The 25,973-nt window shown below is 41.4% G+C and overlaps 2 protein-coding genes across 3 annotated transcripts in view; both read left to right on the top strand.

The window, feature by feature from the left end:
* Positions 1–23,649, top strand: part of DNAH12 (dynein axonemal heavy chain 12) — a 169,930-nt gene extending 146,281 nt beyond the window's left edge. Inside the window, exons 62-73 of the mRNA XM_029917884.1 lie at positions 724–874; positions 1,084–1,337; positions 2,192–2,332; positions 5,073–5,210; positions 8,826–9,059; positions 9,348–9,536; positions 11,345–11,448; positions 13,214–13,418; positions 19,274–19,411; positions 19,836–19,927; positions 21,933–22,000; positions 23,379–23,649. Of these exons, the coding sequence (XP_029773744.1) occupies positions 724–874; positions 1,084–1,337; positions 2,192–2,332; positions 5,073–5,210; positions 8,826–9,059; positions 9,348–9,536; positions 11,345–11,448; positions 13,214–13,418; positions 19,274–19,411; positions 19,836–19,927; positions 21,933–22,000; positions 23,379–23,569 (1,905 nt within the window). The 3' untranslated portion in view covers positions 23,570–23,649. The remainder of the gene's footprint in view (positions 1–723; positions 875–1,083; positions 1,338–2,191; positions 2,333–5,072; positions 5,211–8,825; positions 9,060–9,347; positions 9,537–11,344; positions 11,449–13,213; positions 13,419–19,273; positions 19,412–19,835; positions 19,928–21,932; positions 22,001–23,378) is intronic.
* A 949-nt stretch (positions 23,650–24,598) lies between these two features.
* ASB14 (ankyrin repeat and SOCS box containing 14) overlaps positions 24,599–25,973 on the top strand; it is a 25,510-nt gene continuing 24,135 nt past the window's right edge. For both annotated transcript variants that reach the window (XM_029916651.1, XM_029916652.1), the window contains exons 1-2: positions 24,599–25,134; positions 25,638–25,810. In XM_029916651.1, coding sequence (XP_029772511.1) covers positions 25,689–25,810 — 122 coding nt within the window. In that variant the 5' untranslated portion in view covers positions 24,599–25,134; positions 25,638–25,688. The remainder of the gene's footprint in view (positions 25,135–25,637; positions 25,811–25,973) is intronic.

Raw genomic sequence — 25,973 nt, 5'->3', positions numbered from 1 at the left:
CTACAAATGGCCATATTTCATTCTTCCTCATTGCCATGTAGTACTCCATTGTGTATATATACCACATCTTCTTGATCCACTCATCAGGTGATGGACATTTAGGCTTTTTCCATGTTTTGGCTATTGTTGACAGTGCTGCTATGAAGCTTCCACTGTTTAAACCTACAGAATTGCTCACAACTACACAAAATTTCTCATATTGAAGATTCCATCCTCCTTCCTCATCTCCGCCAGGACTGCAGAAGTCTGTGGTGATCTCTCCTCCCTCCCCCAGATTCCTACAGTGTTACTTTGGAAAGTTGCTTAGCATTTAAAAAATGGTATCTACTACCTCTCTGTACTTATTTTCTGCTGCTACTGTTGATGAATATCATTCTTTTACTTTAAATTCTTGTGGCTCAAAACTGAAACAGTGTTTGAATCCCACGAATACACAAGTACAGTGAAAGGTGGATCCCGCTCCGCACCCCCGGTCACTCGACGCCCTTTCTCTTGGCCAGTTAATATTATCTGCTCCTTGTTACCCTTTATGCACATATAAATATGCATAGACACAAATGCTTTGTCCACTTATTTTTAACACAAATAGTCACATCCACTGCTGCATGCTTCTCTTGACCATTAGACTCAAACTGTACTCTTTGTTGGCTTCCAGTAGCTATCAAAATTGTTACGTGAAATGAAAATTTACCTAAAGATCGTGTCTTTTCTCTTTTTTAACAGATAACTCCAGCGATAACAAATTATGTAACTGATAAACTAGGGAAAAAGTTTGTGGAGCCTCCACCATTTGATCTGACCAAGAGTTACTTGGACTCAAACTGTACCATTCCTTTAATTTTCGTGCTCTCTCCGGGAGCAGATCCGATGGCCAGTAAGTCCACCTACGACAAACTATTAAGAACTTATAAATGACCCATGTTACTCAATGTCCATTTCGTATATGATTGTAGGTCAGTTAGTAAGTCTGGTAGTTATAAGGGAAAGTAATGAGAGTCTGCCAGGTAAGTACCCGTACACTGAGGCAGAAGGCGTATTTCATGATTTTACAGTAAGCAGTGGAACTGTTTTGTGCTCTCGTAGGCCTGCTGAAATTTGCAAACGATAAAGAGATGTCTGGAAAGAAATTTCATGCTATTTCACTGGGACAAGGACAGGGACCAGTTGCAACAAAAATGATTAAAGCAGCAGCAGAAGAAGGAACCTGGGTGTGCCTACAGAACTGTCACCTTGCTGTCTCCTGGATGCCCATGTTGGAAAAAATTTGTGAAGATTTTACCCCTGAAGTCTGTAATTCATCCTTTAGGCTTTGGCTCACGAGTTATCCTTCTCCAAAAGTATGTTTATTTAGTATGTATATTTAGTTACCTCTTAAGTTGTATAAGTTTTTTTTAATGTTTATTTTTTGAGAGAGAGACAGAATGCAAGCAGGGGAAAGAGAGAGGGAGACACAGAATCTGAAACAGGCTCTAGGCTCTGAGATGCCAGCACAGAGTCCAGTGTGGGGCTTGAACCCATGAACTATGAGATCATGACCTGAGCTAAAGTCTGATGATTAACAGACTGAGTCACCCAGGCACCCCTGTAACTTTTTTTTTTAACACCCCATATGCTATGTACAAGTTGCCAAGTTTATTTCTTTAGAGAGCAAGCCCAGGCAAGAGGGGGAGGGGCAGAGAGAGAGGGCTGGTGGTGGGGGGGAGTGGGGGGGAGAGAATCTTAAACAGGTTCCACACCCAGGGGAACCCCACATGGCTCAGTCCCACAACCCTAGGATCATGACCTGAGCCAAAATCAAGAGTTGGCCACTTAACTGACTGAGCCACCCAGGCACCCCTACCTTTTGTATCATAAGCCTTAAGTGCTTAACTTTAAGACGTCTCAAAAAGTATTTCTAGAGTGAGGCACCTGAGTGGCTCAGGTGGTTAAGCATCTGACTCTTGATTACAGCTCTAGCCATGATCTCACAGTTCATGAGGTGAACCCCTGCATTAGGAGCCTGCTTGGGATTCTCTCTCTTCCTCTGCCTGCCCCTCCCTCCCCCCACCTCTCTCTCTCTCCAAATAAATAAATAAACAAACTAAAATATTTCTGGAGTCCTCTTTCAAACCTATTTTTAACCCACTAGTGTTTGCATTTTTAGGATTCAAACTGGTTATCTTGAGTAATGTTCTACTTTTTCTGTCTTTAGTTCCCAGTAACCATCCTACAGAACGGAGTAAAAATGACTAACGAGCCTCCCACAGGTCTTCGGCTAAACCTGCTCCAATCATACCTCACCGATCCCATTTCTGATTCTCAGTTTTTCGAGGGATGCCAGGGAAAAGAACTGGTAATGTTCAGCCTCTGGAGCTTTTCAAATGTGTTTTTAAAGTAAGAAGATCTGGGAATGTAAATACTGTGAAGCTTTAGGCATTTTCTGAGAAGACAGATACTGTATCTACCATGTTCATCATTTTCTCCTCAGCGGTGTGTGCTCTGCCTCTCACAGAGCAGACATTTACATAAATATTTGTGGATTGAATGAACATATTTTAGCTTGTACACCAAAATCCAATAATGAGTTTAAGACCCAAGAGTAGCAATCTATTTTCATATCATTTATTCTTTCTTTCCACAAAATGTGTGTTAGGTGCTCTCCCAGGTGGTAGATACAAAGCAGTGAGAATAGAATAGACACCTCCCCCAAAATCTGCCATCGTGGAACTTAAATTCTAGTGATACTGCTTTTATTAATATTGCTTTTCAGCAATTATTGCATATTAATAATGCTTTTCAGTATGCTCATGGAGAACAATTTTGCACCTGGTATTGGGGACTTAGGAGTCCTAATAAATAAATAGCAACCTTTTTTCCCCATTCTTCATCACTAAGAAACAGGAAAAAATATAAACATCAAGGAACTAAATTTTTTAAGTTTATTTTGAAAGAGAGGGCACGTGCATGCACATATAGTGGGGGAGGGGCAGAGAGAGGAGGAGAGAATCCCAAGCAGGTTCTGCACTGTCAGCACAGAGCCCAATGTGGGGCTCAGTCCCACCAACCTTGAGATCATGACCTGAGCCAAAACCAAGAGTCAGAGGCTTAACCAACTGAGCCACTCAGGTGCCTAAAGGGAACCAAATTTTAACCTTAGTTGCTGATAAACACTAGGTTCGAAGATGTAGTTGACACCTGTCAACCAATGGGGCATCACTGAATAGAATTAAACAGATTTATCCACCCTCAGGAACAGAGGACATTTTCTTCCCTAAGGGAAGCTCAATTCTAAGACGGAAAAGCTGAGCAAAGCATATCTGGTTAACTTTTCCCAAATTTATCAATCAGATAGGTCCCTCCTCTTGCAGGGATTAATACAAGGATGGAGAAAATCCAGAAATGTTACACTGAGGTCTCCACACGTGGAAGGAAACATCAGTACCAAGGGAAGTTCGTTCCCTGGCCTCACCCCAACATCTACCATTTATCACATCGGCCTCTTTGAGCTAGAAAAAGAATAGAATTGATAATAAAGAACTGAATCCTTTGGAAGCCAGCTAGTCTCCCTCTGCTTCATGATAACTTTTGCATGCTCCTAATTCTGAGCAATAAGTTTATTTGAAAGCCTGGGAGAAAAGGAGGATATTTGGTGTTTTAGCTAGAAAGAGAGCTCAATATAATGGAGAAGGTGGTGTGATGTCTGATCTCCATCTAGGGTTTGAGTTCCTGCGAGAAACGCCAAGATTTCTCTCGTACCACAGGACTGTTTTGGGGCTACAAGCACAGACCAAAAAAGTGGAAGGATTATGACTTTCTTAAGAAAAATTCCATTCTGTGAAAATATGGGGAAAATACACCTAAATTAAGTTATTGCTCTCATTTCCAAAAGGTTTTCCTCTATCGATGTTTCACCAAAGGAGTACCTGAGTGGCTCAGTTGGTTAAGTGTCTGATTTCATCTCTGGTCATGATCTCGCGGTTTATGGGTTTGAGCCCCACATTGAGCTCTGTGCTGACAGCTCAGAGCCTGGAGCCCACATTGGATTCTGTGTCTCTCTCTCTCTCTCTGCCCCTCCCCTGTTCACACTCTGTCTTTCTCTCCCTCCCTCTCTAAAAAATAAACAAACATTAAAAAAAAAACTTAAACTGTCTTACCACAGTTTTCATTCAGTATTATTTAAAATATGCTTTAATTTATGTACATTTCAAGAATATAGTTATTCAGTAAGGTCATGATATATTTGTATTTTTTTTAATGTTTTTTATTTTGAGCAAGAGAGCATGAGCAGGGGAGGGACCGAGAGAGGGAAACACAGAATCCAAAGCAGGCTTCCAGGCTCTGAGCTGTCAGCACAGAGCCCGATGCAGGGCTCCAACCCACCAGATGCAGATTGCAACATTATGACCTGAGCTGAAGTCTGATGCTTATCCAACTGAGTTGCCTAGGTGCCCCTGTACTTGTACTTTAATATTATAGAAATCATTTCTACTACTGCATCATATGAAGGTAGTTGGATGGATTTTTACTGCATTTGGAGCTAGGTTTGAAATGACCTAACTTAAGCCATCAAGGTAGCATACTTGAAATTTTCTTGGGGTGGTGGGGGAAAGAGTCTTCACAGAGGTGGATGGCCACCCTCCAGAGCACCGACACATAGGAAGATGCTAGGAGAGAGTAAATAAACAAAGGTTTCAAAAGCGACCTCCACATGGAAAGTCATAAAATTAGGAACTGTGTATTGGGGTTTATTCCTATCATAAAGACTGTGTTCCCTCAGTTGTAGTGAGCATATGCCAATGAGTCGTCTGGATAACATTTGAGTTACTCAAGTTGTAAATATCTATGAACAACACTAAAGTATTAGCAGCCACTACTTTGGCAAATGGTAGAATTTTTGCATTTTAATTAAGTTTGTCTAGCTTTGGAGGTTTTAAGTTATACGATTAATAGTTTTTATAGTATGCATTGTTTTTAAATAGAAGTTTGCAGAGACATATGATCATAGAATCATAATTAAAAAGACTGTTGGTTCCCTTCATTTTACTAGTAGAAATCTGATCACAATTTTCTCTTGTATAATTTTTATACTAAAGGCATGGGAGAAGTTGCTGTTTGGAGTTTGTTTTTTTCATGCCCTTGTGCAAGAGAGAAAGAAATTCGGTCCTCTTGGTTGGAATATTCCATATGGATTTAATGAATCTGACTTACGGATCAGTATTCGACAACTACAGGTAAGATTAGAAAGGAATTAACATTGATGGAGGATCACTGTGTGTCAGGCCCTAGGCAATTCCCTTTGCTTAGAATAAACTTAGTCCTCCCAACATGGCTAGTAAGGGGGAAATAGTAGAAAATTATAACTGCGGTTTATGAAGCACTATCTCTAGGACTTTTTCTGCTGCAAGTAACAGGACACCTGATTCAAACTGGCTAAAACCATAATGAAACTGACTATTTCACATTAAAAAGAGGTACAGAGGAAGGACAGGCTCTGGAGTTGGTTGTCATCAAGGAGCCTGGTTCTTTCTGGAGTGCCCTCCTCAACTGTTGGCTTTCTATCGGTCCTTACTATTCTCTACTCTCTTCCTCTGCTCAAAGCTATAACTTAGCTCTAAGTAGAAAAGGAATTTACTGAAAAATCACTTTGGCAGATCTGAGAACACCAAGATGGCTGGAGAGCCCAGGCATCCAGAGTCATATCCAGGTTCACACCATGTCTTGGTAACAGCAGCTCCTCAACCCTGGTTGAGTAACAGACACCACAGCTCACAGAGCTGCCGCACAGACTCTGGTCTACTGCAGGCCCTCTGATGTCATCAAGAAAGATTCTTTGCTGTTCCTGCTTTTTTGAGCTCTAAATCCCAGTTCAAAGTCTAACTCACAGGCCTTGTCTTTAACTCTAAAAGAGGCCGCCTGGGTGGCTCAGTCAGTTAAGGGTCTGACTTCAGCTCAGGTCATGATCTTGCGGTCTGTGAGTTGAAGCCCCGCATCAGGCTCTGTGCTGATGGCTCAGAGTCTGGAGCCTGCTTCATATTCTGTGTCTCCCCGTCTCTCTGCCCCTCCCCTGCTCACTCTCTCAAAAACAAATAAACATTACAAAAATAAATAAGAGAAGCTAGAAAAGTGAGTGGCAGGGTTTTCCACTTTCTGTAGACTCATGATGTGAGAAATTCAGATAGCAGCCCCTGGCCGAAAAAAAAAAAAAAAACAAAAAAAACCCCTGCTATAAATTCCTACTAACTCAGACTTTGAACTAGGCACATTACTTATATTAACTCTAGTCCTCACAGCAACCCTGTAAGGTTGGTATTATCCCTATTTTTGAGGAAACCAAAGCTAAGAAATGAGTTTGCCCATTGAGATAGGATTTGAACTCCAGGCTCTCCGATCCCAATACTTTTCCCATTATTTCTGTACTATTTTACTGAGTACAGTAATCCAGCTGGACAATGAAAAAAAGTATTAATATTTCTGCTTCTTTGCTGTGACATGGAGCTTCATCAAGGGAAACCAGAAGTGTTGATAAAACCCACTGACGCTATTCGGTTTTACTTAGGTGGGGTTTTGTAAGGCTATCAGTATATAATCATGTTTATAGCATAACAAATAATTTTTATAGAAACTTCTGACATTTTGTCAACTTTTTTTTTTTAAATATATGTTCATTTTTGAGAGAAAAAGTGAGCATGAGTAGGGAAAGAGCAAAGAAAAGGACAGAGGATCTGAAGTAGGATCTGCACTAACAGCAGCAAGCCTGATGTGGGGCTCCAACTCGCGAACCACGAGATCATGACCTGAGCTGAAGTCAGATGCTCTACAACTGGGCCACCCAGGCGCCCCTCTGTTTTCTTTTAAACAGGCAGAAACCTTAACTAGAACAAACCTATCAATTTGAAAATCCCTGAACAACTGATGAAGTTAGTGCTTATCGAATTATAATTACATGATGAAATGACATTGATTCTAAACACTGGGTTAAAAAAAATTTTTTTAGTTGGTAGAACCCAAGCTTAGAGAACATTTTGCTGAAAACCATTCTACAGAAAACCAGTCAAGTGAGAATTCTCCACCTTCTTGTCAGGCCCCCGCCTGCAGCCTCACGTGTCATCAACCTTTCTGGCCCCAACACTGGAGCTGGAAGGCATAGATTAACTCCATCTTTTATATCTTCAAGAACAGGGTACCTGAGAGGGGGTCGGTCTTTAAGCCATCTTTTCCTAGTCATACCAGCAAAATACCACTTGCTTCCAAAAATGTAAATGAATGAATTGATGGCTAAGTTGATAGACAACCAAGGAATGAGTTGTTCATCTCTACACCTTGCATTTCCCATAAATTTAACATGAATTTCTCTTGTGAGTTCTTCCTTTAGTTTTGGGGAGGGAGGGAAACCCAGTTAAACATACCCTTCCCTCCCCCAAAGAGAAGAAAGGGAGAAACTCTCCTTTCTCACAGATAACTTATTCACCACAACTCTCCCAAAGACCACCTTCCCTCTCTCTGTCTTCTGCTCATATTTCTTGACACTTCTCTTCCTCCTGAAAACATGACAGTCTCCAGCAAAGAATGGTATCTTCTTTTAAGTTGGCCCTGGATAATTTAGAGATATTTTTCTTTAACTGTGCACCATTTCTGCTATAATTCCTGCACTATTAGGTAACTTTCAGGAGCAAGAAAAAGTTCCCATCCATTTACTTATACCATTCCAATACATATACTACCAAAATTCCTGTCTACAGGAAAATGTGGAGGACCTAGAACTGGAAGAAATAAATTCAGGCCTTCACATCATTTCACATTTCCCAGACTCAGTTTCCTACTTTACAGGGTTATTGGGAGATGAGCAAGACAATATAAAAGCTATGCAAATAGTAGTGTTTTTATTTTATTTTTAAAAAATTTTTAAATCTTTTTATTTATTTTTGAGAGAGAGAGACAGCATGAGCAGGGAAGGGTCAGAGAGAGAGGGAGACACAGAATCTGGAGACAGGCTCCAGGCTCTGAGCTGTCAGCACAGAGCCTGATGCGGGGCTTGAACCCACGAAATGTGAGACCATGACCTGAGCCAAAGTCGGAGGATTAACCAAATGAGCCACCCAGGCACCCCTAGTGTTTTTATTACTTTTTAAAAGTCTTGTTTATTAAAGTAACCTCTACATCCAACATGGGGCTCAAACTCATGACCCCGAGATAGAGTCAGATGCTTTTCTGAGAGCCAGCCAGGTGCTCCCGTTTTTATTGCTATTGTAAATGGTGTCATACTGTGTGAGCCAGGATTGGGCACTGAAGTTTGGAACTGATTTGTTTTTATCACATTGCGAACAGTGCCCTAAGCCACGCACCTGGTTCTCAGCCTTGTGCTTTTGGCATTGGGGGCCAGATAGCTCCTTGCTGAGGGCAGCTGTCCTGTCCTGCCCACTAGATGGCAGTAGCACCTCCAACCATCAATCTAAAATGTCCCCAGATATTGCCAAATATCCCCTAGGGGACAAAATTGCCGCCAATTAACAATCAGTAGCCTAAAACAGGGGCAAATTATCCAAGTACATATGAAAAAGACTTGATAATTTTCATGTCATCTTTTTTTGTTAAATGGTTTTCTTATTAGAGAAGCAATACATGTTTATTCCCCACCCCACCCCCAAAATTGGAAGATGAAGATAAGCAGAGTAATTTAAAACAAACATGAACCGTACCAGCCATCCCACCAAAGGTAACTCATGGGGACAGATGAGTCTCTTAACGCCACCCCTATGCATCTTGACAGATACTTAATTTCATCTTAAAATGGAAATGATGCGAAAGGCTTTAAGGTTTTTCTCACTCCGTTTTTTCCTTTGTTTCAGTTATTTATAAATGAGTACGAGACAATTCCGTTTGAAGCCATCTCCTACCTGACTGGGGAATGTAACTATGGAGGCAGGGTGACGGACGATTGGGACAGACGCCTCCTCTTAACCATGCTGGCGGACTTTTATAATCCGCAAATCGTTGAAAACACTCATTACAAGTTTTCTCCCAGTGGAGACTATTTTGCACCTCCCAAAGGCTCCTACGATGATTACATTGAATTCATTAAGGTAACTCATGTCACTGAAAATGGGGTTAGATTTAAGTGTGATTTTTTTTCTAAAAGCAAATCATGACATGTTCCCCTGTAACGTAGAGGGCTAGCCGAGTAGTCCGGTTTTCAATCAACTTTCAGTTGTTTCTTTTGTTTCAAGAAAATACTAAATTGGAAGAGTTTAAAACCTTGTGGCTTAATGTTGAGTTGATTTTTAACCCTTTTGGGTCTGCGTGTGTTTACCTTATGAATTATTGTATGAGGTGAAAATGGGATGCTTCTTGCTTCATCTGTTTTCTGGTAGAAACTTCCGTTTACTCAGCACCCCGAGATATTTGGATTACATGAAAATGTGGATATCTCCAAAGATCTGCATCAAACCAAACTTCTCTTCGAGTCCTTGCTTCTCACCCAAGGAGGCTCCAAACAGACAGGATCCTCAGGGAGCACTGACCAGATTCTATTAGAAATTACCAAAGATATTCTCAACAAGGTGATGTTTAATTTATAATATGATGCCTATAATGTATATTAAAGTGGCACTGGAATGGCAATCTGAACACTCCAGTTTAGCAGCATCAGGATCTTGAGTGAGCTCCTTTGCCTTTCTGAGCACTAGTTCCCAAATTTGGGAAGTGGTGATCATAATGCCAACTGTATAAGGTTCTTGTGAACATTTAAAAGATCATGAATTTGGGGTGCCTGGGTGGCTCAGTCAGTTGAGCAGCTGACTCTCGATTTTGGCTAAGGTCGAGCGCCGTGTTGAGCATGGAGCCTGCTTTGGACTCTCTCTCCCCCTCTGCTCTTCCCCAGCTCATGTGTGCACACACGCTCTCTCTCAAAAGCAAAAACAAAAAAACATGAATTTAAAATGCTTTGCATGATGGCACATAGTAGGTTGTTAGTAACTATAGTTGTAGATGAGTGAATGAACATACGACTTACTATCATTTCCAAAGATAATGGATTTACTTTTGAAAAACTGGAGGAAATGGTCTGAACTTGCTGGTTCAAGGAGTGAACAGTTTTTAATCTGTATCTTAGGAAGTGAGGGGGCACAGGGGAGATAAGATCAGCACTAAATTAGCAACTACACCTTTTTGTTTTTTCCTTCATAATATAGCTTGAAGTATTTAGCCCACTAGGTAGAGTGGGATGGTACTCTTTCCTCTCCTCTTTTTTCTGTCTGAAATTCCATAAACAATTACAAAGGGAACTTTAAAAGGATTATGATTGACCATGCAGATCTTTACAGTTTCCCTTCAGGGTAAATACTATAATTGTCCCCGTATTTCAGTGTTAAGTATTCTGACAGAGCAGAGCCTGACCCGTAATCCATGTTCTTGAAGACCCATGGATAGCCCTTTGGCTGTGTGCCCTTGGGCAGTAACTTAACCTCTCTGTACAGTTGACTCTTAAACAACATGGGTTTGAACTGCATGGACCCACTTACATGTGAATTTATTTCTATAACTAAAGCACAGTAATATAAATGTTCCGTCTCTTCTTTAAGATTTTCTTAATATTTTCTTTCTAGCTTTCTTTATTGTAAGAATACAGTACAGAATGCATATGACACACAAAATATGTGTTGACTGTTTATGTTATTGCTAAGGCTTACGGTCAATAGGTTTTTAGTGATTAAGTTTTTTTTTTTTGTATTTTATTTTATTTTTTTTTTCATAATATTTTATTGTCAAATTGTTTTCCATACAACACCCAATGCTCTTCCCCTCAAGTGCCCTCCACCATCACCATAATTAAGTTTTTGAAGGGACATCTGGGTGGCTCAGTCGGTTAGGCGTCTGACTTTGGCTCAGGTCATGATCTTGCAGTCCATGTGTACGAGCCCTGTGTTGGGCTCTGTACCGACAGCTCAGAGCCTGGGACCTGCTGCAAATTCTGTGTCTCCCTCCCTTTTTCTCTCTGCCCCTCCCCCACTCACACTGTCTGTCTCTTTCTCTCAAAAATAAACATCAAAATGTCTTTTGTAATAAAGTTTTTGGAGAGTCGAATTTATATGTGGAGTTTTAACTATAAGGTGTGGGGGGAGGTTGGTGTCCCAATCTGCACTGTTCAAGGGTTAGCTGTGCTTGAATATGCTCCTCTGCATAATGGAGATGATAATGGCCCCCTGAGAGTGTAAGGTAAGGGTGAAATGAGATCATGTACAGGAAGTACCCAGCACAGTGTCCAGCCCACAGTAACTGCCTAGTGCTGGCTGTTAGCGACAGGACAGCTGAATGAAGTGAATTACCCATTCTGAGAATAATATGTGACCTTCCAAATCCATTCTCTCAGCTGCCAAATGATTTTGACATCGAAACAGCCCTCCTGAAGTATCCTGTGAGATATGAAGAGAGCATGAATACTGTGTTGGTACAAGAAATGGAAAGATTTAACAAGTAAGGATCTCTACCCCTGCTGGTTCAGAGGACAACCAACCCAAGTTGATTAAAAAAAAAAAAAAAGACATACATTAAAATTTTAAGAAAAAATTATCCAACTTGACATTTCCTTAAGATCTACTCTCACTCTTTAAAGTTGTATCATCTTCTGCTCCAGAGCAAGGATATCTTTTAGAATGCAAACGTGATTACGGAAATGAGGTCTATTTTTACTGGTGAAAATATTCACTCGTCACAATTTCTCCTCAGGAACTCAAGACCAAAGGAACGTTAACTGAGCCTGTAGTTACATCTTTTGTCATTGTTCCGCCACGTGACACATGCACACCTCCCTTTTCTTCTTGAGTCCAACCTAGGTTGGTTAGGTATCCTTGAGAGCAAACAAATTTTTGCTTTGAAGTTTTTAAATGGTTCTGTATTTTGAAATTTTTTTTAATGTTTTATTTATTTTTGATACAGAGAGAGACAGAGCCTGAGAGGGGGAGAGGCAGAGAGAGAAGGAGACAGAACCGGAAGCAGGCTCCAGGCTCTGAGCTAGCTGTCAGCACAGAGCCTGATGCGGGGCTCGAACCCACCAACGTGAGATCTGACCTGAGCCGAAGCCGGAGCCTTAACCGACTGAGCCACCCAGGTGCCCCTAAATGGTTCTGTATTTTGAAAGAGAGAGTGAGAAAGGGGTAGAGAGCAGAGAGGGAGAGAGAATCCCAAGCAGGTTCCACACTGTCAGCAGAGCCTGACACAGGGCTCAAACTCATGAACCGTGAGACCATGACCTGAGCTGAAAGCAAGAGCCAGACGCTTAACTGACTGGGCCACCCAGGTGCCCCTTTGAATGTTTTCATTGGATTTTCTACAGTTCAATATGGCTTAAGGAATGGAGAAGTTGTTTTGGTTATGAATTTTCTAAGGTGTTTTCAAGTTTATTTGGGTTTCAGGACTTGCTGACACTTAAAAACAAGACATATTAAAACACTATGAGACCTTAGGTATTTTTTATACAAAGACCACATATATTTATAGGTACTAGCATCCTATCGCTCTGCTGCTTAGGCTTCTAGCCCACAACCCTCACTTCAGGTATACTTGTGGTGGTCTCAGCAGCTTGGGCCCATGTGAGAAACAGTCTTTGCCAGTGCGTCAGTGAATATATGTGTTATGCATTAATGCATCATTTCACAAAGGTCAGCCTTTGCATTACATGTTTATCACTCTTCCCATACTTTCAGGCCACCTGTAACATCATTTACCTAATATTTTTCCTAAAATCATCCTCTGCTTAAATTAGCCTGGTCTTAAGCCATAATACCCAGAAAACAACAATTTTGATAGGCTATCTTGTACTATTTTCTGTATTATGTAATGATTAAAATGAAGAAGTTTCATCCAGGGGTGCCTGGGTGGCTCAGTTGGTTAGGCATCCAACAACTCTTGATTTCGGCTCAGGGCATGACCTCACAGCTTGTGAGCTCAAACCCTGTGTTGGGCTCTGTACTGGCAGTGCAGAGCCTGCTGGGGAGTCTCTCTCTCCCTCTCTCTCTGCCCCTCTCTCTCTGTCTCTCTCAAACTCAATAAAGTAACTGAAAAAAAAAAAAAAGGTTCATCTGAGTATCACCTAAAAATACCTTCCATTACCAGGAGGGAGGTGAGTACCTTTGGGGAAACACTCCCATAAAACTGTGAGTGAGATTTCTTCTTCTGGAAACATAGTATGTTGATATTTACCATCGTATGTACATTGATAATATGATTCTTTTCCTTGCAGTTTAATTAGAACTATACGCAATACTCTACAGGACCTTGATAAAGCTATCAAGGGCTTGGTTGTAATGGATTCTGCATTGGAGGCACTCTCTGGCAGTTTGCTTGTTGGAAAGGTTCCGGAAATATGGGCCAGACGATCATACCCGAGTCTTAAACCCCTAGGAAGTTATATCACAGATTTTCTAGCCCGGTTGAACTTTTTACAGGTAAAGGATTTTATATATATTATATATGTGTGTGTGTGTATATATAATTTTAGTTTTGAGTTGACTGGAGAGAGATTAGAAATAGTCTGGTCACTTCAGTGTGCCCTGGTTGAATGGAATGTGGTTAGTGGTTTCATGGTAATCTAACCAAAATTTCAGAATGTTAACAATTACACATATTTCAAAGTACTCAGTAGAAAATTAAAATTTTACATAGTCCAAATAAAACGAGACATTTATATTTTTTTAAGATTCTAAGTTTGGGGCACCTGGATGGCTCAGTTGGTTGAGTGTTCGACTTCAGCTCCGGTCATGGTCTCACAGTTCATGAGTTCAAGCCCCACAATGGGCTCACTGCTGTCAGCACAGAGCCTGCTTGGGATTTTCTCTCTCCCTCACTCTCTGCCCGTTCCCCACTCATGCTCTCCTCTCAAAAATAAATAAAACATTAAAAAAAAAGATTCTAAAGTTTGTGGTTCTCTGAGACGACATACTTGGTCTTGTAATTCTAATACCCTTGGTAAATCTCAAAAAGAGTCTGAGATTTGGATTTACCAATAATTGGCCATTGTCTTAAAATCCGTGCTTTTTAAATTTTTTTATTTTTTTAAATGTATACTTTATTGTCAATTGGTTTCCATATAACACCCAGTGCTCTTCCCCACAAGTGCCCTCCTCCATGACCATCACCACCCTTCCCCTTTCCCCCTCCTACTTCAGCCCTCAGTTTGTTTTCAGTATTCAAGAGTCTCTCATGATTTGCCTCCTTAACTCATCCCACCCCCCTTTTCCCTTCCCATGGTCCCTTGTTAGATTTCTCCTGTTAGACCTATGAGTGAAAACATATGGTATCTGTCCTTAAATCCGTGCTTCTTATCCCTTATCTTATAAAACCAGGGAAACGTTGAATGCTTTGAAATGTCTGCCCTCCATCCCCAAATACACACACAAAGGGTGTTCAGGACACGATTTCTCTTCCGCAGGTCCTCAGCTTGTCCTCATGGTTTGGTTGTTTGTGTGGGGGTAAGAGTCGGGGAGAGTCCCAAAAACACTTTTTGGAAATCCACATCAGGTATATGATCTTTCCCTGTTTAGTTGCCTTTTTTTTCTTTTTTGAGAGAGGTGGGGGGGAGAGGGGACAGAGTGAGAGAAAGAGAGGATTGCAAGCAGGCTCCACACCCAGATGGAGCCAGACTTGGGGCTCAATCTCACAGCCCACAGTGAGATCATGATTGAGCCAAAATGAAGAGTTGGACACTTAACCGACTGAGCCACCCAGGTGCCCCCGTTGACTTTTTATTACAGATGAGCTTTATTTGTTTCCCTGTAGAAGCTAATCAGAAAATAGCCAGTGCTTCTGAGGATGTGGAGAGAGAGGCTTTCTCATACACCCCTTTAAAATTTTTACCAATGTAATCGATCATATCTTATTATTTCAATTTGCTGGGGGTTTTTTTTTTTGTAATTAGTGAGCTTGTGTTTCCTTTGGTATGTGTGCTTGCCATTTGTATTTTCTCCCATGAACTGCCTCTTCATGTCCTTCCTAGGCTCATTTTTCTTTTGGACTATTTCTTAAAAATTAATTACAAGAACTGGTTGTGTAGATTTTACATTTAACAAAAGAAAACAGCCTAGAATGGGGTTGTCAGTGTTCGGGCTCTAGAAGAGTTTTCTCATCCATAAAATGCTTAATTTCACCTCAAAGGTAACAGTCCATGGCATGTAGTAAGAATTCAGTAAAAGTAGACTATTCTTTGGTAAGATCATAAATTGTTGAACTTTATCAAATGCCTTTTCAGCACTTATGTGGGGTTTTTTCCCCCTCTTTGGCTTATTATTGCATTGAATTATTCACTAGATTTCCAAGTAGAAAACCGTCATTGTATTTCTAAAAAAAATTACTCTTGGTCAGTGGATCTTCATTCTTTTAATGCTGTAATCAATTCCATTTGGATATTTTTAGAGTTTTTGATATACATTACCTAATCAGCCAGAAAAAATTATCTAGTTGTATCCCCAACAGGAAGGCCTGTTTCTAAAAATTAATGGTTTTTTTTAATCTTTGCTAATTTGATAGTTAAAGGTGCGTCTACCTGGGTGAGTGCTAGCCACATCTACAACATGTCTTCTGAATTCCTCCTGCGTGGACCAGCCTCTTCCCATCCCTTATCAAAAGCATTTGGCTTGGGGACGCCTGGGTGGCTCAGTCAGTTAAGCATCCAACTTCTGCTCAGGTCATGATCTCAGTTTGTGAGTTCGAGCCCCACCTTAGGCTCTGTACTGACAGCTCAGAGCCTGGAGCCTGCTTTGGATTCAGTGTCTCCCTTTTTCTCTGCCCCTCCCCTGCTTACTGTCTGTCTGTCTGTCTGTCTGAAAAATAAATACTAAAAAAATTTTTTTAAGTATTTGCCTTATAGTTAATCATATCCTTCCGTTGTCAGTCTTCCTTTCTTTTATACTCCAGTTCATTTCCCAAGTTCCCATTTCCCAGTTCATTTCTTTTTTGGAACTGCTCACACTTTCCATATACTGTTTCTTCCTGCAGGGCCTTCAAGAGTCATTTCTTTGGTCTTTCAGAGGGGCCCTGGCATGGTGCCAGCAGGGATAGTCTCCAGGACAAATTTCTTTTGTTGTTGTTGAAGTGAAGTGGATTTCCTCTTGGAATCATTCCGTTCGAATGAGTAAGAAAGATCTCACTCATTATCAGGCACCTTTATCATCCTTCGCCACATGCCTTCTTCCAAACGGATCTGTCCCCCATTGACCTCTTATCCATACAGAACCCTTCCAGAAGCTGTAAAGTTTTCCTCTTACCTTTCTTTCTCTGGACTCTCTTTTTTTAAATGTTTGTTTATTTTTGAGAGAGACAGAGCTTGAGCAGGGGAGGGGCAGAGGGAGAGGGGAGGACGGAGGATCTGAAACAGACTCTGTGCTGACAGCAGAGAACCTGATGCAGAGATTCTCTGCAAACCATGAGATGATGACCTGAGCCAAAGTCAGATGCTTAACCAACTGAGCCACCCAGGCATCCCCTCTAGCGGTCTCTCTTTTTTTTTTTAATTGTTCTTTATTTATTTTTGAGAGACAGAGAGAGACAGAGGGAACAGGGGAGGGTCAGAGAGAGAGGGAGATACAGAATCTGAAGACAGGCTCCAGGCTCTGAGCTAGCTGTCAGCACAGAGCCCGACGCGGGGCTCGAACCCACAAACCGTGAGATCATGACCTGAGCCGAAGCCGGATGCTCAACCGACTGAGCCACCCAGGGGCCCCTGTAGTGGACTCTTAACTTTACCTCCTAATGCTTCTTAGAGTTAATTAAGCAAATGACTCATTTGGAGTTTCTGTCTTTTCCTCATTTCTCTCTCTCCATTTACCCTATTTCTCTTCCCTTTCTCTTGCTTGTGCATTTTTTTTTAAAGCTTTTTACACATTGGCTATACTCTCAGGTTCAATCCCAGATCTGACATTTAGTAACTGTGTGACTTTGAGCAAGATATTATTCATCTTTCTGTACTCCAGTTTCCTTGTCTGTAACTCATGGAGTTATTTTGTGGACTAAATAAGCCTGTCAGGTGCTTAGCACAGCACCTGCCTGGCAAGCACTAAGCACCCAGTAAATGGTAGCTAATTCAGAAACTTTATTCAAGTCACTGACCCAGACACTCGTGACATTCTTGGCTAAATGAAGCCCTGGAGTGAGCCAGGGAATTTGCTATACATGTGCCTTCTGGGCTCTAACAACTTTCTTGTGGACAGTGCTGGATCTGTCGTTGGCAAGCTCCACCTCTTCCTCCACCTCTTCTTCATTTGGACTGTGGCAACGTCTCTAGCAATGGTTTGTTCTCTTCCTCCCAGGAAGCAAAGCTGGCTTCTTCCCACAGGCACTGCTCGTTCAGAGATAAAGTTCATTTCATTGGTTCAACTGGTCTTTCAACTAATATGAACTGAGACCCCACTTTGTCCAAAACATCTTATTGTGTGCTTTGTGAGATAAAAAGGTGATGACAGGGGTGCCTGGGTGGCTCAGTCGGTTAAGCCTCTGACTTCGGCTCAGGTCAGATCTCACGTTCGTGGATTCGAGCCCCACGTCAGGCTCGGTGCTGACAGCTCAGAGCCTGGAGCCTGCTTCCAGTTCTGTGTCTCCTTCTCTCATGCTCTGTCTCTCTCTGTATCAAAAATAAATAAAACATTAAAAAAAATTAAAAAAGAAAAGTGATGACCACATGAGCCCTGCCTTCATATTGCCAATAGCCTACAGGGGGATAAGCTATGTATCTTTAAAAAAAAATAAAAACAAATACAGCAGAGTAAGGGATGTATCATAACAGATCAACTTGTAAAATGCTCTGGGAATTCAAAGGGAGAGAGAGTTCTTCTAGCTCAGGAAAGTGGAATTTGTTTATTGGATGAGGAAGTATTTGAGCTGGGTCTCAACCATGAGAGGTTTCAGACACTGCAAAAAAAAAAAAAAAAAAAAAGGAAAAGAACTTAGAGATACCTCTGCAATGAAAGGCACTGTATCATTTAGAACTGAATCTGTCGCAAAAATTCTGACATATACAAAAATAAAGTTTATTCCCTCAGTAATTAAAAAATCAGGGGGTCAAGTGGCTCCAGGCAGGAGGTGACCTGGGGTGCAAAATGGTGCCCTGGATTCTTGCAGCTCATTTCCCGGCTCCATTTCTTGGAGGGTTGACTCCATTCTCAGGTAGGTTCTCACGTGATGGTAGAAAAACAGCAGCAGCAACTCTGGCCTCACATCAACCTCTGTGACTGGGGGTATCCTTGGCCAGGCATGAATCACATGCCCACCCAGGAAGTGGAGTTCCTGCAGCATCAGGGCTTGGGTTGAGAGTCTAGACAGGTTTCCTCCTCCAGAAGGATGGAAGAGTAGCGTCACTTTAGGACAAGCAGAAAATACAACAGATGTCTGCCCGATGCACAGAGACCAGCACACAGTTAGTCTGTTTACAAAGTAAGATACTTAAAGAGGAATTAAAAGGGATCAAGACAGAGAGGTGCCTGGGTGGCTCAGTCAACTGAGCCTCCAGCTCTTGGTTTCAGCTCGGGTTATGATGTCACACTTGATGAGTCCAACCCCCTTGTTGGGCTCTGTGCTCACCGTGGAGAGCCTGCTTGGGATTCTCTCTCTCCCTCTCTCTGCCCCTCCCCACTCATATGCACTCTGCCTCAAAAATAAATAAATAAACTTAAAAATTATTTTCTAAAAAGGAATCAAGCTGGAAATACAATTTAGGGCTAGATTATGAAGTATGTTAAATAGGAGAGTAAGATGCTTAGACTTTAATTTGGTAGAATAGTAGTAGATTACTGAAGAATTATGCAGGGTGGTGAATCCAATCTGAACAACGCACATGAAGTGTCCTCTGGAAACATTACTCTAGAAGTCCTGAGCAGTGAGGAGACAGTGAGAAGACATGCATGTCGATACAGAAAGAAGACAATGGACATGGAACTGGAGTGGGCATGGAGGTAGGGGGTGCTGGGAGGTGTAAGGAGCTGGAATCAACCCTCAGCTATATGATGTGTGAGATGTCTAAGGATGGTCGCTTCTGAATAGGATTACGTAATAAATCCCCGAAATTTTACCTTCAGCTCTTTGTAGAAGATCTGAACCTTTCAAACTTTGTATTATTCAGGTTAATGTTAAGATTACCTTGAGTTACCCAAGAAGAGTAACTATGGGCCAAGGCACGTTGCGTGTTTTGGGTTGGGGAAGAGACTCCTGTGATGGAAAGTGTGGACAGCACAAAAACCAGGAGCAGGAATTACAGACCAGGTGATGCTTGTATGAGTCTGGAAATGAGCGTCATGCACTGTGTTTTCCCTTCCAGGACTGGTATACTTCAGGAAAACCTTACGTGTTTTGGCTCTCAGGATTCTTTTTTACCCAAGCCTTTCTCACTGGAGCGATGCAGAATTATGCCAGAAAATACACCATCCCTATTGACTTACTAGGATATGAATTTGAGGTACAAAACCCCCTAAACGCCACGGTATATCATTATGTCAAAATCATATAGTTAAGCAAGGAAGATATGCAGAATTCACATTTTTATGGTCCATTATATATGACTTCTTTCCATTCTTTGTGTCTCATGAAGAAATATGTATTTGTCTTGCTACGTCTGATAGGACTTTTATATGTCTCCATTTTCAATTCAGATCCTCTAATGCTGCTCTTCTGCTTCAGCAAAAATAGGTACAATAAAACATAAAGTGCCTCAAAAAGAGCTACAGTGTACATTTTGACACTTCTACTGAAAATGTATAGTTTCACAAGCTGCCATATAGTGGAGCTCCCCTGAACATGTTCTGAAAATCGAGCCAGTGCTTCCCTTATGAGACACAGTTGTCTCGGGGAGAGACCGTTACTGGGTGTGCCTCTCTCTGCAGGTTATGCCTTCGGATACATCCGAGACGGCGCCAGAAGATGGCGTTTACATCCACGGGCTGTATCTTGATGGAGCGCGCTGGTCCAGGACAAGGTCAGGGCTTTCACCTGCCGGACTTCTTCCTCGCAGATGAATAAGTAAAACACACCCTCTGCTGCCTCCCACCCCCACCCACCCCTGCAACAATAGGGCTCTTCTAGGGACTATGGCAAGTGATAAATAACACCAGAATTCTTGCTGTTTCTCAGGCTGGGGCGATTGATAAGTGAGTATTTTTAGGTCCTGAAGAATTTTTAGTTAATATTTCAATGGTCTTACGACTAGAAAAGTTAGTTGAAATTATTTTCTTCTTCTGTTTTAGGACTGTTACCTTCCATTTTGTAGTGTGCAGGAGTGCCTAACGTTTGAACATTTTACAGTTACAGAGAACTTCCCATTTCTATTTGTGAATGGAAAACGTTCTCTTGTGTGACATAATAAATAAATATTTAAAATAAATACTGAATTTCCAGCTTAGGAAACCAAGCATTGCTATTCTTTTTAAAATATCCAGGTGAGGTGCCCGGATGGTTCTGTCAGTTAAGTGTCCGACTTCAGCTCAGGTCATGATCTCATAGTTCGTGGGTCCAAGCCCCACCTCAGACTCTGTGCTGTCAGCGCACAGCCCACTTCGGATCCTCTGTCTCTCTCTCTCTCTCTCTGCACCTCTTCTGCACTCTCACTCTCTCTCAAAAATAAACACTTAAAAATAAATAAGATACATAGGGTAAGAGAGAAGGGGAGAGACTATTTCCCTGGGAGTCCTTTATCAGTCTGTTAATAAGCATTACCATCTATTTCCAGGGTCAGGGTTAAGCTTTGCTCTCAAGAGAGGGTTAAACATTGAGGCCCACATTTGTAGGAAAGTGGATGGACCTCGAGGGTGTCATGCTAAGCGAAATAAGTCAGGCAGAGAAGGACAGATACCATATGTTTGCACTCATAGGTCTAACAGGAGAACAGGAGAAATCTAATGGAGGACCAGGGGGAGGGGAAGAGGGAAAGAGAGTTGGGGAGAGAGAGGGACCCAAAACCTGAGTGACTATTGAATGCTGAAAATGAACTGAGGGTTGAAGGGGAAGGGGGAGGGGGGAAAAGAGGTGGTGGTGATGGAAGAGGGCGCTTGTGGGGAAGAGCATTGGGTGTTGTATGGAAACCAATTTGACAATAAACTATTTAAAAAATTAAAAAAAATAAACATTGAGGTCCAGAAAATTGCTTGAGAAGGAGCAGGAAGGAGCTCCTTTGTATTATTACAAAGAGAATTCTAAGACCGAGCTCTGAGCAGACCTAGCTGCACCTAGTTCATCTGGTTATTTCTATCTCTCTTCTTTTTTTTTTTTTTTCAAGTTTATTTATTTTGAGAGAGAGAGAGAGGGAATCCCAAGCAGGTGTCACATTGTCAGCATGGAGCTCCCCGCAGGGCTCGATCTCACAAACTGTGAGGTCATGACCAGAGTTTAAATCAAGAGCCAGCCGCTCAACCAACCGACTAAGGCCCCCATGCACACCTCTGCTTTTTTATCACTTAACTTACATAAATGAATATATATAGTCATCTTTTCTTCCATCCCTCCCTTCTTTCTTTCCTTCCCTCCCTTTTCTCAAACAAATAAATAAATAATATAGCACAGTGGGGAAAAAACAGGTTTTCTAGACAGGTAGATATATGTTTGAATTCTGACTCTGGTACTTAAGAGCTGTGTTAACTGTGAGAAAACTACTCAACCTCCCTGAGCCTCCACTGTTCATCCGTGTGTGGGAAAGGAATGGGGACAAGATCAGGGTGAGGATCGAATGTGATAGGATAGTGTGTGCTTCACGGATGGTACTTAAAAAGTGGCAAGAATTGGTATTTGTCCATTGTTGGCACACAGTGCCTTTCCACAGTTTTCTTTGGTTCCTGTCAATTATTCATTGCCTCTTCCTTGGTTTTTTTCTGTTTTATATTTCTCTGCGCATTTCTGGTCCTCTCTTGTATTAAAAGTCAATATCATTAGCAATTTCTAGAAGCAAATTTCATCTTATTTCTAATAAATGTGTCTATTTCTCTTCACAGTGGATTGCTTGCTGAACAACATCCCAAACTTCTCTTTGACCTGATGCCCATCATATGGATAAAACCAAGTACATATATTCCTAACAAAATTTCTTAGTTTTAGGGAGGATAATGATAGACCTTTTTAATGGCTCCTTCAAATAAGTCTCTGCTCAAACTTATTAAGACTTTGTGGAGTTACAATAAATTGTGACCTAGCGGCACCTACATGGCTCAGTTGGTTAAGTGTCCAACTTCAGCTCAGGTCATGATCTCACCGCTCATGAGTTTGAGCCCCAAGTTTGAGCAGCTCAGAGCCTGGAGCCTGCTTCAGATTCTGTTTCCTTCTCTCTCTGCCCCTCCCCCACTCATGCTCTGTTTCTCTCTCTCAAAAATGAATAAACATTAAAAAATATTTTTAATAGTGACTTACTGTTTACATCAGGAATATAGTGTTCCCCTGTTTTGTGTGGCATTCATATCATTTTAGGAATATCATTCTCCCTCTTTCTGCTCTTAAGGGATGTAACATTTTCTCTGCCCCTCCCCCACATTTCTACTTTTCCAGAGTCCAGGGTTTCCCATCAATATTTTGATTCTGAAGTGCCTTTGCACACCTCCCAGAGACAGGCAGGCTTAACAACACCTCCATCCAGTGGCTAGAGTCTTCTGGCTACAAGAAACTCCTTGGCCTAGGAGCCAGCCAGGTGCCCACAGGCACAGACGTTGCAAGTCACAGGCGGGGGTGCGGGAGCCAACTCTGCCCTCCTGGGAAAGACTCCTCCTTCCCTCCTCCCGCTCTCATTTTCCCACATGTCTGAACAAATGGGGCTCATTCTTTTGTTTTTTCTTCTCTAGTTTTTTTGTCCTCAGATAACTATCAATGGAAGCATTTCCAAATTATCCACAATCACCACCAAACCCATTAAATATTTTCATTATTAACACAGTTTAGTTATGAGAAATGTGGCCTTAATTTAGAAAGACTCCTAATATCTCCTATCTGGCTTTTCAAGGATAATATACAGATTCTTTCTGTGAGTAGGCAAGAGTTGGTGTGTTTTCCTTAGTAATAACCTGCTGAAAGCAAATAGTAAGTTCTGCCTCTTCTGATGTATGCGGCTGTAAGCCGCGGGGTCTCTGGGTCTGGGGCATTACCTGTGCTGGATTTTAGTACTTCTTCCCTCCCCTCCCCTCCTCCCCAAGTCCTCTGGAGGGTTTTCAGGCCAGCTGAGTCATCAGAACTGAGACTCCATTCCTGTCCCCTAGCCCTAGACTCATGCCCCCTATGAAATCACTTGTCTTGTTTCACAGCCATGATTATACCCCAGCTGCACACAACAGTAACAGCACAAGTGTTCAAATACCATAATCAGGATCTTAGATTTAGTGTGAAAAAAAGCTGTTCTTTTAGTACCGACGGCTGTTTTCCCTTTACCAAATGAATATCCTTCTTTCTTTTCCAAGCTAAAAAGACTGAGATTGTGAAGTCAAATGCCTACACCTGCCCGCTTTACAAGACAAGTGAGCGTAAAGGAACTCTCTCCACTACAGGACATTCTACCAACTTCGTTATTGCAATGCTGTTGAAGACGGACCAGCCCACTCAACACTGGATCAAGCGTGGGGTCGCCTTGCTTTGTCAACTAGATGACTAAATTGGACAAAATTAAGAAAACATCTGAAAGAAGGAAAAAAAAAATCTATGTCGTCTTAAAAATACATGTTATAAAATCAAGTATCTTCATGTCATTCTTTTACAGGGTCTTTGCACTGTTTCCTCCCTGGTGTGCCACCCTTCACTGCACTACAGCCTGCTAGAAAACATGAAGAGGAATGTTTCTTGAAAGCACATGAAAAGGCTGTGAGGGGTGCCTGGGTGGCTCAGTGGGCTGGACATCCGACTGTCCATTTCAGCTCACATCAGGACCTCACAGTTAGTGAGTCTGAGTCCCACATGGGGCTCTGCGCTGATGGTGCCGCCTGCTCTCTCTCAAAATAAATAGTTTTTTAAAAAAGAAAGAAAAATCATTGAAACTTTTTATATGTATGCAAAAGTCATATTTGGGGAGACTAACTGGATAAAATTTTTTAATTTTTTTAAACGTTTTTATTTTTTGAGAGACAGAGCATGAGCAGGGGAGGGGCCGAGGGAGAGGGAGACACAGAATCCAAAGCAGGCTCCAGGCTCTGAGCTGTTAGCACAGAGCCCGACGCAGTACTCAAAACCCACAAACCACAAGATCATGACCCGAACCTAAGTCAGCCGCTTAACTGAGCCACCCAGGCATCCCACTGGATAAAATTCAGTATCAGAAAATAGCTGTTTTCACAAGTGTGAGGTCATTTCTTCAGTTTCAGGAGTAGTTCACTTTCCACTCACCTACTAGAGGTAGTTATAAATAAGGAAAATATCAAAACAATTCCGGAAGTAACCCCTTGCATCATACTTTTACAACATCAGCTCCGTTTCTTACAGTCCACCTGTGAGGAGGGCAGGAAGTGTGCATGTGAGGCAGGAAGGCGGCTGGCCTGTCCACCCCAGGCCGGGGCACGCTTCTGGGCTTTCGTTTCGTGTTTGGTTGGACATGCCAAGTGCCTGTTTGTTATTTTCAATAATTAATGTTCTTATCATTTAGTATATATATATTCATCATATTAGTTTAGGTTTTTGATTTTAATACATTTCAACAATACAAAATTATAGTTGAAATTTTATTATCTTGTATTTGGAATTAATTCCTTAGGATTCCCAGGACACTTTAGGCTGCAGCTCTGTAACCCAATGAAAATGTAGGTGCAGCTACCCAGTGAATCAGGACTGTGGGGACAGTCACTTTGATAAATCAGTCAGAGGAAAATAGCCTCTCAGGTGAAAAATTGATTCTGGTCTGCAGCAGCCATGTGCATGAGAATAAATTCACTTCACACAGCCAACCCCTTACAAAAGCATTTTATACCAGGAATAAAGTGTTTAGTCCTTTAAATTTGATGAATATAGCAATGAAGAGATCATGTTTCCAAATAGAGCTAAACCCCATGTAAAAAACAGGAGAATGTGCCAGACTGTCTTATGATCAGGTATTTATAGTAAAGCTATTAATGGAATGGTCACTACAGGGGGAGGGGAAATCCTAAATAGAAATGAAAATCCTGATGTGCTAATCTCACAGTGAAAACTCCTGTGCTCTCCTAAAGGATAACAGAAGGTAAAAGTGTCTTGGTATGTGATCGAACCTATTCTATGCTAAAACAGAAATGCTCTTTTAAACAACTGAGTTATTGTCTAAGAAAATAACATTGTTTTTTACTACCACTATTCCTGTCATATGTTATTATGAGAGTGCATATATTCCTATAACATGTTTATTTTTAATATTTACTAAGTCAGCATAAAGATGTGCTTTTGGGGGAGGGCTACAATCACTGAGAAAAAAACTCATAAGCCAAGTCTAAAATAAATCATTACTTTCATAGTTAAAATGGAACTGACCTAGGTTTTAAATAAAACGTTAATTTTCCTGAGTAGGCATTAAGTAAGTGGCTAATCATGGAAACTTCTAATTTATACTGAATTTGTGGCAGTTCAGAAAACTCTCTTGAACTTATGGGGAAAAAATATAATGAATATTTTTTCTGAATTTTGCATTGGCTTCATTTATCACTCCTATCAATTTTGTAGTATTCTGAATTTCATTTGCAATGAAACTGATCATCTTTTCGTAGCTGGAAAAATATTGTCAATTGATTCTGACTTGAAACCTGTCAGCATCTCACATGGATAATTACGCCAGTGACGAAGACACAGACGAGGACTTTGATACTCAGCTCATCATCCAGCAGAGTTTACAGGACACTCACAAGCCAGGAACTATACAGCATGGGCCTGAGGACGACAGGTAATGGTACCTCATTGGTCATGTCCTGTAAGGATTCAACAGCTGAGACTTGTCATTACATAGGCTGTGAAAGACTAGAGAACTCTAATGCACCCTGTCTTTGGGAAGCCAAGGAAATTCATAAATCTAACCAATACACAAAGAAAACTATCAACCTTAGTGA

Source organism: Suricata suricatta, chromosome 12 (genome assembly GCF_006229205.1).
Source record: "Suricata suricatta isolate VVHF042 chromosome 12, meerkat_22Aug2017_6uvM2_HiC, whole genome shotgun sequence".
Taxonomy (NCBI): Eukaryota; Metazoa; Chordata; class Mammalia; order Carnivora; family Herpestidae; genus Suricata; species Suricata suricatta.
This window is presented reverse-complemented; position numbering and strand designations above follow the sequence as displayed.